At 38.7% G+C, this 16,980-nt stretch overlaps 2 protein-coding genes across 10 annotated transcripts in view; one reads left to right on the forward strand and one right to left on the reverse strand.

Moving 5' to 3' along the window:
* The window catches only part of fnbp1l (formin binding protein 1-like), a 102,094-nt gene extending 92,112 nt beyond the window's left edge, over positions 1–9,982 (forward strand). For 2 of the 3 annotated variants that reach the window (XM_049486060.1, XM_049486058.1), the window contains 5 exons: positions 3,079–3,188; positions 3,289–3,421; positions 3,915–4,012; positions 4,132–4,274; positions 5,890–9,982. In XM_049486060.1, the coding sequence (XP_049342017.1) occupies positions 3,079–3,188; positions 3,289–3,421; positions 3,915–4,012; positions 4,132–4,274; positions 5,890–6,068 (663 nt within the window). In that variant the 3' untranslated portion in view covers positions 6,069–9,982. The remainder of the gene's footprint in view (positions 1–3,078; positions 3,189–3,288; positions 3,422–3,914; positions 4,013–4,131; positions 4,275–5,889) is intronic. The other variant, XM_049486059.1, reaches the window with a different exon arrangement.
* bcar3 (BCAR3 adaptor protein, NSP family member) overlaps positions 1–16,980 on the reverse strand; it is a 476,193-nt gene that overhangs the window by 287,525 nt on the left and 171,688 nt on the right. For 5 of the 7 annotated variants that reach the window (XM_049486025.1, XM_049486026.1, XM_049486028.1 and 2 more), the window contains 4 exons: positions 16,375–16,546; positions 16,124–16,235; positions 15,066–15,272; positions 12,087–13,453 (listed from right to left, as the gene is read on the reverse strand). In XM_049486025.1, the coding sequence (XP_049341982.1) occupies positions 13,278–13,453; positions 15,066–15,272; positions 16,124–16,235; positions 16,375–16,546 (667 nt within the window). In that variant the 3' untranslated portion in view covers positions 12,087–13,277. Of the gene's footprint in view, positions 1–12,086; positions 13,454–15,065; positions 15,273–16,123; positions 16,236–16,374; positions 16,547–16,980 lie in introns of those variants that run through there. The other 2 variants (XR_007441434.1, XR_007441435.1) reach the window with 1 other exon arrangement.

Genomic DNA, 16,980 nt, shown 5'->3' on the forward strand with positions numbered 1-16,980 from the left:
ATTTCCATTTCCGTCTAAGTGGCGCGGCAAACAACGAAAACACAACGTGTAATCAATCCAGAAGACGCTGGAGCAAATTAATAAATAGTTAAGAAAATTGTAATAGTTATTCTCATGCATGCAACAAAAAACCCTAAAGAATAGTGGAGTATGGCCCGACACACGCAAACAACCATAGTGTTTGTACTTTGGGAATAAACGGCCGCACTGTTCAGCACGTTTTAAATAAATTTTAAGTAAATTTTAAGCACTAAATGTAATTAATTCAATTTATATTAGGACCTCGGGGCAGGTGCTGCAAAAATGTGTATGTGGGGCGCGGATTAAAGGAAGAGGTTTTTTTGCGGAGCGGTAACAGGACAAAAACACCTTAAGAATGATGTCTAAATGACTTTCCTCTAATCTAATATAATTTAACATGGTTTAAGGATATAAAATAATTTCTAAACAAACGAACTTTTTAATATTGAGCTTATGGCCCAAGTGCAAAAACACAAAATCATTTATCATTTAGATTATCTGCCTGAACGCGAGCCCGAACCCGAGCTTGAACGCCAGCCTGACTCAGGCGCTGCATGAACTCGGGCCGGTCGAGAACACCGCTTTCCTCTCAGATTAGGCGGAAGAAAATGGTCTTTTTTTTAATGTAACAAATCACACTGTGATTTTTGTGATATTTCCCCAATTACAGCTCAGCTGCGCGTTTAAAGCTCAACGCATGAATTAATCGGTGCGCTGTGCGCCGCGCGTGCTCGCGGGGGATTTGACGCGTCTGTCAAGCAAGTTAATGGACCGTTTTGGGGGCAGAGATTAAGAAGTACAGCAGGTACATCTCAGATTTGTAGTTTAATGCTCTACTAAATTACTGGCTTTAAAACTGGCTCATGATATGGTCGGTTCTGGCTGGATTTTTTCCTGCCTACAGGCTGCATTTGACGGAAAGCAGCTCCTCAGTCAGACAACAGTGTCAGCATACAAATCGTGTGCGTTTCCTACAGGACAAACCATTTAAAAGTGCAGATAAACTCATTAAAAAATCACACAGTGTCTGTCTGGCTTAAAATACTTTTAATAAGGTACAGCTTTTAAATTAATAAATCAACATTCATTAAAAATCCGTGAGAAGTTCTGTATGCTAAATGACAAGCTAAGCTAATAAGCTAATAACATTTAATAATAACAGAAAAATAGATATGAATTTGGAAAATAACCAACTAAAGTGAGCTCAAAATACAATAATAAATATAATCTAACGAATTTCAAAATATAAATTAGAAATATTGAACTTCAATATTAAATTCAACTTCAACTACAAAAAACGCAAGGACCGATAGAACATAACGAACAGAAAAAAATAAATTTGAAATTGGAAAAAAAGTTCAAAATGCTAAAAGAAATAAAACCTAACGAATTTCAGAATATAAAATCTAAATATTGCACTGCAGCAGTACAAAAGCCTAAGTGCTTAAACAAACAAACCAAAAAACAGCCTATCACAAATCATTTTTTGAGCCCGACCCAGCTGAGGAAAAGGTGGGAAATCTTTTTTTTTCCGGCTGGGTCTTGGAAAACTTTGTGGTGAATTAAAGGGGCCGAGTTGCAATTTTTGTTTTACTTTAATCAGTTTTTAATCCGTCTTTTTAAAAACAAATATTCCAATATTGGCTGCCAATCAGTGCCCAATATTCTGAGCTCAAAAAACGCTATTCGGGCCAGCCCTACTAATCTAATATAATTTAACATGGTTTAAGAATATAAAATAATTTCTGAACAAACGAAATATTTAATATTGAGCTTATAGCCCAAGTTTTTTTTTCAGTCATGGAAAATTGGAAAAAATTGGAAAAAAGCCCGAGTTCATGCAGCGCCTGAGTCAGGCTGACGTTCAAGCTCGGGTTCTGGCTCGCGTTCATGGTTAATTTGTTTTTTTTAAAAACTAATATTGGAATATTCGCTACCAATTACTGCCAAATATCCGGAGCTCAAAAAATGCTATTCGGGCCAGCCCTAATAATTATGGAGATACAGAAAAAAATATTGTGATAAAACTTCCATCACTCCCTTATTCTCTCACTAATAAAAACAAACCTTTAAGTGTGACACAAAGTGATTTGATTTATATCGTGATACATATCGATATCGACTGATATGGAAAACTATATCGTGATAAGATTTTTTCCCATATCGCCCAGCTCTATTGCAATGTAAGACTTCCTTCTATGTGTAGCTATTTTGTATTTGCTACAGTATGAAATATATTTGTGTGAATATTAAACATAGCACAAAAAGTGAGCTGTGATGGGTAAATTATTATTATTTTTTTTATTTATTTACTTATCAAAACTCCCCCTATCACTAATAATGCTCCAACACTAGCTGCTGATGCAGCATTGCCGAGTAGCATCACAGCGCTGACGCTCGGAGGAAAGTGCAGCGACTCTGTTCTGATACATCAGCTCACAGGCGCAGGAGTGATGAGGGGAAAGAGCGCCATCAACTGTACCCACCCAGAGAGAGCAAGGCAAAGCAATTGTGCTCACTCAGGGCTCTGGCAGCTGATGGCAAGCTGCATGACCGGGATTCGAACCAGCAATCTCCCGATCATAGTGGCAGCACTTTAGACCTTTAAACCACTCGGATCTGATTGTTATATGCTTCTTGGTAATAATTCTTATACAGTTGGGCTGTTAATTTCCCTTTTAAATGGAGCCATATTTGTAAGAAACATGCAGCAGAGCTTATATGGCTTCATTTAAAAGAGAAATTAACAGGTTTTCCAATTGTATAAGATTTATAGCCAAGAAGCATTGATATATCGAAGTAATAATCTACCAAACATATATTTCTTTTTTACTTTTTGTGCTATATTTATATATAATCACCATATGAACACACTACCTACGCTACCTACTACATACTTTTACAGTGTGTAATCCTATGGAGCTCTGTGAAGGACACCTCTGTTAATCCCTGTTTTTGTTTGGTAGCGCTCACTGAAGCTGTAGCTGCGTGCGGGTGTCTGTACTGTACACAAGTTTAAACATGTCGGCGGCTAACTGCTAAGCTATGTCTCTCCAGGCCCCAAACCTCGAGGATCTGAGCCACCTCCCTCCCGAACAGAGACGCAAGAAACTGCAGCAGAGGATCGACGAGCTCAACAGAGAACTTCAGAAAGAAATGGACCAAAGGTACAGCCCCAGAGTGTATTTATTATATCTTAAATTAAATAAATCATTCTGTAATTTCTTATTTGATGACAATTTCCTCTGTTAATCTCTCGTCTTGCAGAGATGCGCTCAACAAAATGAAGGACGTGTACGAGAAGAACCCTCAGATGGGCGACCCCGGGAGTCTCCAGCCCAAGATTTCAGAGACCATATGCAACATGGAGAAGCTGCGCTCTGAGATCCACAAAAATGAGGTAACCTCCCCAGTGAAGCGCCCATTGTTATGGTCATATAAGGAAATGCAGCCCCCAAAGGCACATCTGGAGAAATGAGCTGTAGTGCAGAACTCCACCGCACGGTGTGGTGCTGACCCCTAGTGGAGAAATGTGCACAGTGCATCTATTTTACTGATAGAATAGAAACTGTGGACATGTGTAAAGTACTAGAGTGCCAGACTTGGAAAAAAAAAAAGTGCTCTATTAAAAATAGTGAAGTAAAAATAATACACCAGTAGATAGAAACAGTATTTTAATACTTAAGCACAGCAGTAAAGTATTTCTTCGTTACTATAAGTCTCTGACGATGTGTAATATTTTCCTTAGCGGCTTCAGAATCCTCATTTGCTGGCCTATACTATGTTTAAAAGTCCTGTCTGTAGTTTTAGTCTGTTAGTTTTAGTCAATTGCTGTTTAATGTAGATTATGTGTTTTTACGGTTTTACATGTGGTCTGTTTTTCTGTCTTTCAGACATGGTTGGCTGAAGTAGAGGGGGGTAAGCAGAGTACCCGTAGTGATCGGAGGCCCAGCACAGACGTGAATCATCACGCTCCTCACGGCAGAGAGAGGTGGGCGTTCCAATCAAAAACTGTCCTCAATAGTAATTTATATAGAGAGCCACTTCCTGTGACTGTTGTGCAGCCTTAAAAGATGTTTTTTTGTGTGTGTTTGTGTGTGTCTGTCATAGTCCTGAGGGCAGCTACACAGACGATCACAGTCAGGAGCACCGGACCCCCCCTCAGCCCGACCCACACGAGTTTGATGATGAGTTTGATGATGATGATCCTCTTCCTGCTATCGGACACTGCAAAGCTCTCTACTCTTTTGATGGTAAACCTGTGTGTGGAGAGGAAGGCTGGGACTGGGCTGGGCTTCCTGAATACACATCAGTCAATTAATATTAGCACTAGGCTTTATAGAGGGGAGGGGCTATTGTGTTATCATCAGAGCATGTGATAACTAAAGCGTGTTTAATAATAGACTTGGTGTGTGTTTGTGTGTATATACAGCTCTGGAAAAAATTAAGAGAGCACTTCAGTTTCTGAATCAGTTTCTCTGATTTTGCTATTTATAGGTTTATGTTTAAGTAAAATGAACATTGTTGTTTTATTTTATAAACTACAGACAACATTTCACCAAAATTCCAAATAAAAATATTGTCATTTAGAGCATTTATTTGCAAAAAATGAGAAATGGCTGAAATAACAAAAAAAAGATGCAGAGCTTTCAGACCACAAATAACGCAAAGAAAACAACAAGTTCATATTCATAAAAGTTTTAGAGTTCAGAAATCAATATTTCATAAAATAACCCTGGTTTTTAATCACAGTTTCAATAACATATTGGCATCATGTTCTCCTCCACCAGTCTTACACACTGCTTTTGGATAACTTTATGCTACTCTCTCCTGATGCAAAAATTCAAGCAGTTCAGTTTGGTTTGATGGCTTGTGATCATCCATCTTCCTCTTGATTATATTCCAGAGGATTTCACTGTGGTAAAATCAAAGAAACTCATCATTTTTAAGTGCTCTCCTATTTTTTCGAAAGCTGCATATATATATGAAACTACTAAAATCTGGTTAAGAACATATTATTAAAAATTGGAAGGACAATGGGAAGGAATGTGGTAGAAATTTTAGTTTTTAATGATGATTGGCCATTACTTAAACCTTTGAAGAATTCGAATGGTCATAAAAACAGTAGAGCTCAGTGATGTTGTTAATAGTGAAAGTAAGAGCTTTAAACTTGTGGTTTCTGAGGCTGGTGCAACAGGGGAAACTCTTGGTCTTCCCTTCCTGGGGCAGTCCTGATGAGAGCCAGTTTCATTTTTAAGTTAAACAGTTATCTAATGTAATTATTGTGAAAGTCCTGGTTATTTTCCTCCTTATTTTTACCAAAAAAAGCATTTTTATTTTATTTAACTTCTTAAATAAAGCTATTTTTATTTAAGTTTTTAATTGAGCAGATTTGGACACCTGTGATTGGTTATTTCTGGAAACGTTAACCTTATCTTGCTTATCTTTGTCTTTCTGTCTGTCTTCCTTTGTCTCTCTTTCTCTCTCTCTCTCTGTTTCTTTCTCTCTTTCTCTCTCTGTCACTCTCTCCTTCTTTCTCTCGCTTTCTCTCTTTCTGTCTCTTGCTTTCTCTTTTATTCTCGCTCTTTCTTGCTCTCTCTCTCTCTCTGTCGCTCCGTAATTTTCTCTCTGACTGTTATTCTGTCATTATCTCTCTCTCTCTCTCTCTCTCTCTCTTTCTCTTTGTGTATCTTTCTCTCTCTCTCTATCTCTCTCTGACTGTATGTCTCTCTCTCTCTTTGTGTATCTCTCTCTCTCTCTCTCTTTCTCTTTGTGTATCTTTCTCTCTCTCTATCTCTCTCTGAATGTATGTCTCTCTCTCTCTCTTTGTGTATCTTTCTCTCTCTCTCTCTATCTCTCTCTCTCCAGGCTCTAACGAGGGCACGCTGGTGATGAAGGAGGACGAGGTGCTGTATGTGATAGAGGAGGATAAGGGGGACGGCTGGACGCGAGTGCGTAAGCAGAGCGGGGTGGAGGGATACGTGCCCACCTCTTACGTGGAGATCACACTGGAGAAACACAGTAAAGGTGCGGTCACCTACATTTGATGCTCCGCGGCACGGCGGCCGGGTAAAGACTGCATGAATGGGAACACGGGCTGGTCAGAACCCACTCTGCTAGCCTGAATGCTACACTGTTCACTGTGTGAGCCCACGGACAGACGTATATACATACAGTACACATGTGCATGCAGATACACACACTTTTACATAGGTTCTTGAGTTTTGGACCTCAGTGGAAAGTCAGTCGTCTCCTTATTACCGTTTTTTAAATGCGTTTTTAATGTTTGTAATGTTTTAAAGTATCGAGCACACTGTTCTTAATCTATTGCATGCTGTTTCTTTAAGGAAAGTTTGAGCAAAGCTGATCAAATTTTCATCTATTCACATTTTCTTTGTAATTATCTATATTCGTGTGTGTGCTTATACGCTCTGCAACTTGTTTTTTTTTCTCTGACATTTTTATTTCCAATACTGCAGTTGGATAAAGCTAATTTAAATACCTGTAGTGTTTCTGTTCACTGATGAATGATCGTCACCCACCGTTCACTCGTTTATCCTCTATAAAAGAAGTATTGGTTCAAAATCTGCATTGCAGCAGATCTTCGCTAGGTGGCAGTGTTGGATGAGAAGTTTGAGACTATACAGCTCTGGAAAAAAAATTAAGAGAGCACTTCAGTTTCTGAATCAGTTTCTCTGATTTTGCTATTTATAGGTTTATGTTTGAGTAAAATGAACATTGTTGTTTTATTCTATAAACTACTGAAATAACATTTCTCCCAAATTCCAAATAAAAATAGTCGTTTAGAGCATTTATTTGCAGATCTTTCAGACCTCAAATAAATGCAAATAAAACAAGTTCATATTCATAAAGTTTTAAGAGTTCAGAAATCAATATTTGGTGGAATAAACCTGATCTTTAATCACAGTTTTCATGCATTTTGGCATCATGTTCTCCTCCACCAGTCTTACACACTGCTTTTGGGTAACTTTATGCTACTCACTCCTGGTGCAAAAATTCAAGCAGTTCAGTTTGGTTTGATGATTTGTGATCATCCATCTTCCTCTTGATTATATTCCAGAGGTTTTTAATTTGGCAAAATCAAAGAAACTCATAATTTTTAAGTGCTCTCTTATTTTCTGTTATTCCAGAGCTGTATGTTGCCTTCAGTGGTCGGGCTTATGCATGTTTAAATGAGGAACACACACACACACACATATATATATATATATATATATATATATATATACATACAGGTCATTAATAAGTTACTTTTTTCAGTGATTCAGTTCAAAATGTAAAACTCATAATATATAGATGTATTACACACAGAGTGATCTATTTTAAGCGTTTATTTCTTTTATTGTTGATGATTATGAAGCTTACAGCCAATCAAAACCCAAAAATGAGTGTCTTAGAAAATTAGAATATTATATAAGACCAATTGGTACTTTTGGCAGTGTGGGCAGTGTGCCAAGTCCTGCTGGAAAATGAAATCTGCACCTACATAAAAGTTGTCAGCAGCAGAGGGAAAACAAAACTGCACTGACTTTAGACTTGATAATAAAACACAGTGGATCAACACCAGCAGATGACATGTCTCTCTGTGTGTAATACATCTATATAATATGAGTTTCCATTTATTTACAGTAAGCTTACCTCCAGCAGTGCTAGCTGGGGGTTAGCAGCAGACTACAAACCAGTAATACTCACCTCTGAACGACAAAAGAGCTAGCACAGTTAGCAGCTAATGCTAATACTTCTCCAGTCTCGGTGATGGAGAAACTTAACTGAAACTCCTGTATAAAGCTGTACTTCTGTAAAGTGGCTTTACTGCTCCTTAATACCTGACTGGTAGAATTCATACATAAGGTGCACTGATGATGTTTTTGGGAAAATTAAAGGATTTTAAGTGCGCCTTATAGTATGAAAAACACAGTAATGAGAATGTGTGTCCAAACGAATATTACTCTTGAAGAAATGTCCTGTAGTAATGCAAAAAAGATCATGAAGTGCAGTGATTTCCATAGTCTTTTCCAATGACTTCCAGTGGCATGTCAGTGTATATGATGATGGGTGATTCCCTGGTTTCGCTGTTTCTGCCGTTTTTTGAGTGACTGTCCTCCTCTTTCCTCTCTCTGTGGCTGCAGGTTCCTGAGTGGATGAGTGGGGGCTCTGTGGTTGGTGTTGGTGGAGGGGACATGCTGCTCTGGGGCTGTTAGTAGGTAGTGAAGGGGGTGTTCAGGATATTGGGAAGACTGACCGAGGTTGCATGTCTTGCATGCTTGACACTCTGTGATTGCCATTAACATCATTCCATTGCAGCAGAGGGCTTTACAGGGGTACGTGTGGTTAAAAAAGGGGGAGGGGAGAGAAAAGAGGCATTGTGGGAGGAGCTATCATAGTGGGTGGAGCTAACAGCATGGGAGAAAAAGAATTAAAATAGAGGATAAAACCCAAAGACCTCATCTGATTGATGCATTCATTGAGCTTGACTAACTATAACATTCATTCCGCCTTGTTGCAGTACGTACCAGCGTCGTCATGGGAACATGCGATTGATTGCCTGCACCATTCCCATTTTTCTCAATTTGCCCATTTTCTCATTTTCCCATTTTCCTGCATTAACATGCATGACCCAAACTTGTTGATTCCTCCCTCAGGACAAAGCAGGACGTAACCACTTCAGCCTGTTCACTTCTTTTAATCCCATCTTTTAGCCCATGTGATGCATTGTCTTGCCTTGTCATGTCTTGTCTAGTTTGCATTATCGAATTTTTCTTTTCTTTTTTTTTTTTAACTTCTTTTCCATTCCATTTCGAACACATTCCCAAAAGCCTAACGAATCCGCCATGAATGTTTGGAATGTTATCTTTGTTGTCTTGTCGTCATTAATCCTTCATGCCACCACTTTTGTCATGCCTTGCCATGCCGCTTCATGCTTTCATAACAGAGCATGAACGAATAAATGAAACGACTGAAACAAACCACTAGAGTGAAGGCAGTAGAAGCAGGGTGGCAGGTCCTCAGCAGCCAAGGTGGCAACACACCCCCAAAAAAAAAAACACGCACCATGTGGCAGCCCTGCTCTCTGCCTTTACTGTGAAGCATGGTGCAGGCGTTGCTGCCTCAGACCAGCATGAGAGCAAGGACGACTTGGCGTCATAAACAGGATCGCGCAACGAAAGCAAAAGCGGGAAATCCACCGACAACCCAGAAATTCCCTCATCATTCCGGCCTTCCAGCAATCCAGCATTCCAGCAATCATCTCCCTTCATTTCTATTCCAGCTCCACAACAATTTCACACATGTGCTTGAAGAACAGAACACCACGCAACGGCCTCGTAATCAATCAGTCTCTGAGAAACAACCCATCCTTCTTCAGTGCGCCCGTTTCGTGAATGTGATTCCATGCATATATATATAGATTAAAAGGATGCGTATGCACACGGATTTATATATGCATACAAATGTATATACTTAGTTAGTTTTTATTACTGAACAATACTGTAAGTATTAACAACTTTTATTTCATACTGAATGTGCGTTTATATTGTGTTTTTTTATAGGGTTTTTAACCGAGCGAACAACTCTCTTTCGCTTCTAAACAATTGTGCCGTTATCTTTCTCTCTCTCTCTTTTTTTTCCGTAATCATCGCCTCTTTTTTGTTTTATTTGTATGTTTTTATTTTCTTTATTGTTTTGTCTGAACACACTACTCTGTATCAGACCCTGGTCTTAACCAATGCACTTTTTTTACCCTATTGCATTTGAATTTGAACTTCAGTGAGTAATTGATGATGAGTGAGTGATGATGATGATAAATGATGGGTGATGCTGGCTCTGACTGCTACCTTTGTATAAATATATTGTACAGTAAGACAGTGGTGACCACTATGGTCCGGGTTGTGTTTGAGCGAGAGCAAATGAGAAATAAATACTAAAGTCTGTTTGTCCCAAACTCTTCTGTTTTATGTGTTTATTTTATTTTTTAACTGCCTGGACTGTTATTGATGCTATTTTGTGCCCAATTCTATTTTACCCTTTGGCTCTACCATTTAGCCCTATCCCTCTGTTTTGCGTGTTCACATCTTGTTAGGTTGGAGGGGTAGGTTAGGGGAAATGTTAGAGCTACATGACCCTTTAAACTGAGATTTTTCAGAGGAAAACTCCCAACAGAGGACTTTAAGAAGCATTAGCGAGATGACACTGACACAAGCGACCAAAGAAACCCACAAGTTAGAGTATTTTCCTTGTTAAAACTTATGATAACCACTATATTACCATTGTTTAATGAATATTTCCAATATTGTATGCCTATTTTCTTCATTACAAGCACAGGTTAACTCCTCTTAACATGCCTTTTGCAATCATTTAGTCCCCCGTGGGCAATGCTAAAATCACTATTTCAAACTGTACAGCGGGCAAGACTTTTCATTGTTTTTTAGTTTTATCAGACATGGATATACTTTAGAGTAGTTTAAGGTGAAATGAGTTTTGATGGGAGCCGTGATGCTCCTGAACGCATCCCATCAGTGGGAAAAAGTGGGGGGGGGGGGGGGGGGGGAACACTGCCCGCACACACTAAAAACTGATTGGCTGACTCACAGACTCTGCAGAGAACAGGCCAATCAGAAACCTCTCTGTTTTGCATGCCTTTTGGGAATATGTACACAAGGGGAGCACTGTTCTCCTCCTTTCTCTTCCACATGTGATTGGGAAAAAAAAATCTGTTGCCTGCGTGCGCATTCTAGATTCCGGGAGATTTGCCCCAATAAATCACTTTTTCCACCGTTATCCAGCTCAAAGTAGCTCCACACCACCTTGCTAGAATCCAGAGAGCCCTGACATTTAAAACGAGGCATTAATAACTTAAAAAGTGCAGAAGAAGCTGATTATATTAAAAAACACTTTTTACAACCTGTGGCGCTAGCTTTCAGCTCAGAGCACCACCATCACTGTACTGATAATGTCATAGACATTATACATAGACCCTAAATAGTCTGCCTTCTGGTGCTCAGTGCATTTATTTACACTGAGGAAGGTGTTCAATACACCTGTAATAATCACAAATCTACCAATTCTTACCCGATTTTTACACGGTTTGGTTTGTTACAAATCGCAGAGATGTAGTAATGATTCAGGATGCTGTCAAACATTACAAATATGAGCTTTCATGCTGAAATACTTAGTATTATGTTCTGACAAAGACAGACATATAATGATATACACACAAGTGTAAATAAATGCACTGGGCGTCAGCTGCTACACCAGGACGGAGGCTATGCTGAGTTTATGTATATAAATCTATGTCATTATCAGTACAACGATAGCGGCGCCTGGGGATTTACCTGCGCATTATGGGATGTTTACAGTGGTTTTTAAGAAGCTTTTAGTGCACTTTTAAAGTTCTTTATGCATTGTTTTAAATGTCAGGGCTCTCCAGATTCTACCAATGAAGTGTGGAGCGACTTTGAGCCTGGATAACGGTGGAAAAGGCGATATATCTGCAGGGCAAGAATATGCCCCATTAAAACCCATTTTAGCCTGTTTGGACAAACTGAACACAATTGCTGTATCTTGGAAAGCTGCGGGAGAGTGGAGGTGGGCTACTCAACCTCAAGGTTAGTACTCTTTATCATGTTTTACTACACCAAAAGTCCATTTTACACTGGAGTTCTCCTTTAACCCAAAAACAACTACATAACTCTTAAAAAAATAATAATAATAATAATTAAAACAAAAAAGATGCATTTGTTGAGTTAGACATTTTATTTAGACATTTCTTTATCTATACAGTTCTTGCACCAGATTTTTTTTTATATATAAAGATATTAAAACTGCTGTACTATTTACACATCAATGACACTTATTTTAAGAATAAAATATATAACACAGACTAGCGTTCACATGTTTGGCATCTTTAAAACTTTTTAAAAATTATTTACACCATTCCCCCCTGTACGCTTTTCAAGATACACGGGTGACCAATGTGAATTTCTATGCGTTGTGATTCCAGAGCTAGCTAGACATCTGTTAATATACAGTACAAACACTACACATACTGTGTGTATATATGTAAATTTATATACATTTATATCCAGAACACTTTCAGAATGCCCTTCACAACCGTACTTTAGTACTGTACTTCTCATAGTCCCCGACGAAAAAAAAAACCCTTCATGTGCCTTCATCCTTTTCAACCATATCATCGACATCATAGTCCTCATCATCCAGCCCTCACTTCTCTTTTTTATTATAAATACTTCATCTCATCGTTCATGTGATCAGTAACGTCTCTGAGATCCACACTGCAGGACACACACACAGACACACACACACCATCTTATCCTGAGAGTAGCGTTCCTCAGAAGAGTGCTTACAGGGGTTGGACAATGAACCTGAAACCCCTAGTTTTAGACCACAATAATTGATTGTGGTGACGGACAGTTCTGATGGAAACAGGAGAGTTGAGGTGCACATTGAATTCTGCCGTGATTTGATCAGCCGTGGTTTTAAGTTTTTTGGATACAATCCGGGTTAGCACCCGAACATCCCTTTCAGACAGCTTCCTCTTACGGCGTCCACAGTTAATCCTGTTGGATGTGGTCGGTCCTTCTCGGTGGTGACATGCTGACATTACCCTGGATACCGTGGCTCTTGATGCATCACAAAGACTTGCTGTCTTGGTCACAGATGCTCCAGCAAGACGTGCACCAACAATTTGTCCTCTTTTGAACTCTGGTATGTCACCCATAATGTTGTGTGTATTGCAATATTTAGAGCAGAACTGTGCTCTTACCCTGCTAATTGAACCTTCACACTCTTCACGCTCTTACTGGTGCAATAATGTGCAATTAATTAAGATTGGCCACCAGGCTGCTCCAATTTAACCATGATGAAACCTCCCACACTAAAATGACAGGTGTTTCAGTTTCATTGTCCAACCCCTGTATATTTCAAATATAAGGTGTGTACAGAAATGCGTCAAGTCTTTATAGACAGATAACCTTTGTGATTCTGGAAGGTCCTCAAAACCACAAAGCAGTCCTGAAAGTTCGTCTTTACTCCAGTACCCTCTTCTTCTTCCACCACAGCCACGCCTCTGTAAATGTGTGCAGTATGTGGTTTTGCATCGTCCTTTTGAGGAGACAAAAAAAATGCATGTCCTCTTTTTTTTTTTTAATGTCCACACCACCTTGTCCAGTCCGTGGTTGAGGTTCAGGAGATTTTTCGAGGAAAGCATCTCTCTCAGCTCAGAGTTCAGTGTGTTTGACGGGTGGTTCTAATTTTCTGGAAAGTGCTGTAAGGATGAGTTTGAACTTGTCGTATCGCTCCATCTGATTCACAGCAGCTCCTCTGCTTCCCCACAGCAGCCGCAGTTGGAAATCCGTCTTCAGGATCTCCAACATGTCCTCGTTTGGACGGAAATCTGTAAAGAAAAAAAAAACGGAGAAAATGCATCAAAAACTGCTGCAGAAATAATGCAAAGTTTTGTCTTCTAATTGAGATAAATAAGTGATTAAATAATTGTGGAGTTAGGTTTAATCTGGAACCATTTATTAACTATTACTAACTATACTGTTATTCTACGTAAATATTATTATTATTATTATTATTATTATTATTATTAATATTATTATGGATGCGCTTCCTGTCCTGCAGTTTTCGAGATATCGACACCATTCCAACATAGCAACATCATAGCAACACCTTAGCAAACACCTAACAACTGCTTAGCAACATCATAGCAATGCCTTAGCAACCACCATGTATACCATAGAAACACCTAGCAACACCAAATCATCCACTACAGATAGCATAGCAACACCTGTTATTCTGCGTTAAAAATATTATAATTATAGGCGTTTTCTTCGCCACGCTTCTTGGCCCACAGTTTTCTAGATATCGACACCATTCCAACATCATTAGCAACCACCACAGACACCATTGCATCACCTTAGCAACCACCTAACAACTGCTTAGCAACATCATAGCAAATCCTTAGCAACCACCTAGCAACTGCTAAGCAATATCATAGCAACCACCACAGACACCATAGCAATTACTTAGCAATACCACAGCGACGCCTTAGCCATTCCATGTTTTTTTTTATATTATTAACTATTAATAACTATAGTGTTATTCTACATTAATATTATTATTATTATAGATGCGCTTCTTGTCCTGCAGTTTTCGAGATATCGACACCGTTCCAACATAGCGACATCATAGCAACACCTTAGCAAACACCTAACAACTGCTTAGCAACATCATAGCAATGCCTTAGCAACCACCATGGATACCATAGCAACACCTTTGCAACCACCTAGCTACAACAAATCATCCACTACGGATAGCATAGCAACGCCTTAGCAACCAGTTAGCAACACCTGTTATACTGCGTTAATATTACTTTTATTATTATTATTATCATTATAGGCGTTTTCTTTGCCACGCTTCTTGGCCCACAGTTTTCGAGATATCGACACCATTCTAACATCATAGCAACCACCACAGACACCATAGCAACACCTTAGCAACCACCTAGCAACTGCTAAGTAACAGCGTAGCAACCACCACAGACACCACAGCAACACCGTAACACCCACCTAGCAATTGCTGAGCAATATCATAGCAACCACCACAGACACCATAGCAACTACTTAGCAATACCATAGCAACGCCTTAGCCCTTTCATTTTTTTTATATAGTTTGAATGACTTTAATATTAATATACAATGCAGAACATTTTAGAATGATGAAAACCCACTTAAATTTAAGCTGTGCTTAAACTTTTTCCCTTATTTCACAGCCTTGAAAAATGTTTTTTAGATTTCTTTAGATTTATACTGTCTGCTGTAAAATTTCATTTGAAATGTATACAGAAAGTGTGATGAAGATATAAGATCTATAAAAAGACTGTATAGCCAAGAATGCCCAAATTGAGAACTTAAAGATGTAAAGAAATAAAAAATATATATTAAATATCAAATATCACTGTCCACATCTCGTAGTTCCTCATCCTCAGCTGCTGTTCTTACCCTGCAGGACCCGCTGAGCGTTGTAGGAGTAAGTGTCAGCGTTTCGTGCAACAGCCCGGGCCTCCTCCAGGTGGCGCAGCATGATCTCACAGCCCTGGTCGCTGCTTTCCCACAGCTCCATGCCCTCGAAGGCGACTGCAGGTCTTTCCATCAGGGTGAGGAGGGGCATCAGCAGGGGCACAGTGGCACTGCTGAGAGGAACCTCTGCTGTAGAGAGAAATAGAGAAGCTGATTCAGCTACTGAAGGTCAGTAGAGATCTGTACAGTTAGTCGCACCAACATAGAAAGTAGTTAAAGATATATACAGGTATCTTCTACAGTTGTTTAAGGTAGGAGGAAGATGGATGATCATCATGAGCCATAAACCAAGCTGAACTGCTTAAATTTCTGCACCAGGAGTGAGTAGCATAAAGTTATCCAAAAGCAGTGTGTAAGACTGGTGGAGGAGAACATGATACATAGATGCATGAAAGCTACTGTGATTAAAAACCAGGGTTATTCCACCAAATATTGATTTCTGAACTTAGTTTAAAACTTTATGAATATGAACTTGTTTTCTTTGCATTATTTGAGGTCTGAAAGATCTGCATCTTTTTTTTTTTTCAGCCATTTCTCATTTTCTGCAAATAAATGCTCTAAATGACAATATTTTTATTTGGAATTTGGGTGAATTGTTGTCTGTAGTTTATAGAACAAAACAACAATGTTCATTTTTCTCAAACATGTAACTATAAATATATTTTTTACAGAGCTATATATAGGAGTGCATCTTAAAAAAAAAATTGAATATCATAAAAAAAAGTTTCTTTCTTTCAGTAATTCTGTTAAAAATGTGAAACTCATATATTATATAGATGTAATAAACACAGAGTGATCTGTTTATAGTAAGTGTTTATTTCTTTTACTGTGGATGATTACGGCTTACAGCCAATGCATACTTTTGGCAGTGTGGGCAGTGTGCCAAGTCCTGCTGGAAAATGAAATCCGCACCTCCATAAAAGTTGTAGATTATTATTGTAGGTGCACATTGTGCTCTACAGAAGGGAACAGGAACTCACCACTGCCTTCATACAGGCCTTTATAGAAGGGCTTGAGCGATTTCTCGTAAATGATGGCGGTCTGCGTGTACTTCCTGCGTAACGTGGTCCACGTGTGATCCAGGCGTGTGATCTGTGAGCAGAAAGAAGATCAGAGAGATTTAAGCCTGTTTTCCATCAATCTCTACCGATCTTTCTGATTCTGAGACCAATTAATCTCAGCCTGTGTGAGATATGGAGGGGGATGGTGATGAGGTGGTGGAGGGTGGTACCTGAGGCATGTCCAGAGCTTTCATTATGGAGGAAAAGGCATAAAGATCCCCCATAGAGTCTTTCAGCTCCAGGGCCACCAGTATGATCCGGTTCAGTGTGGCCGCTCGCTCCTCCAGGCTGCCCGTACATCCCAGAATATCCACGGCTACACCGATCGCCATGGTGTTATGCCTGTATTAATAAAGAGATTTAAAGTGTGAATGAATGTAGTGTTAATGGATTTGTTTTTTTAATTATACTATAAAATATACTATAAAAATTATATCAGCAGCTACAAAGTGAGAGAGTAGATAATAATCAACTGATCTCCAGAAGGTAAAAAAAAGTAAAAAAAAAAAACTTTTTTTCCCCATTTTATTTAAATTAAAAATGAATTACATTTTGAGTAAGACTAGAAATAAGGAATAAGATAACTACGTTTTTTTATAAAAGTTACTACAATAAAATTAATTAAGTACATCAAATTAGATATTTTACTGCATTCAGAGTAAAATAGTAATAAAACATTCTCTTTTTCCCCCCCAATATAAAACACAAAAGTTCAAAATCAAATAAGTATGATTTATTTATTTTTTTTTTCCCTAATTTTTCTTATTTTCTCCCCA

Source organism: Astyanax mexicanus, chromosome 12, assembly GCF_023375975.1.
Source record: "Astyanax mexicanus isolate ESR-SI-001 chromosome 12, AstMex3_surface, whole genome shotgun sequence".
In the NCBI taxonomy this organism is placed as follows: domain Eukaryota; kingdom Metazoa; phylum Chordata; class Actinopteri; order Characiformes; family Acestrorhamphidae; genus Astyanax; species Astyanax mexicanus.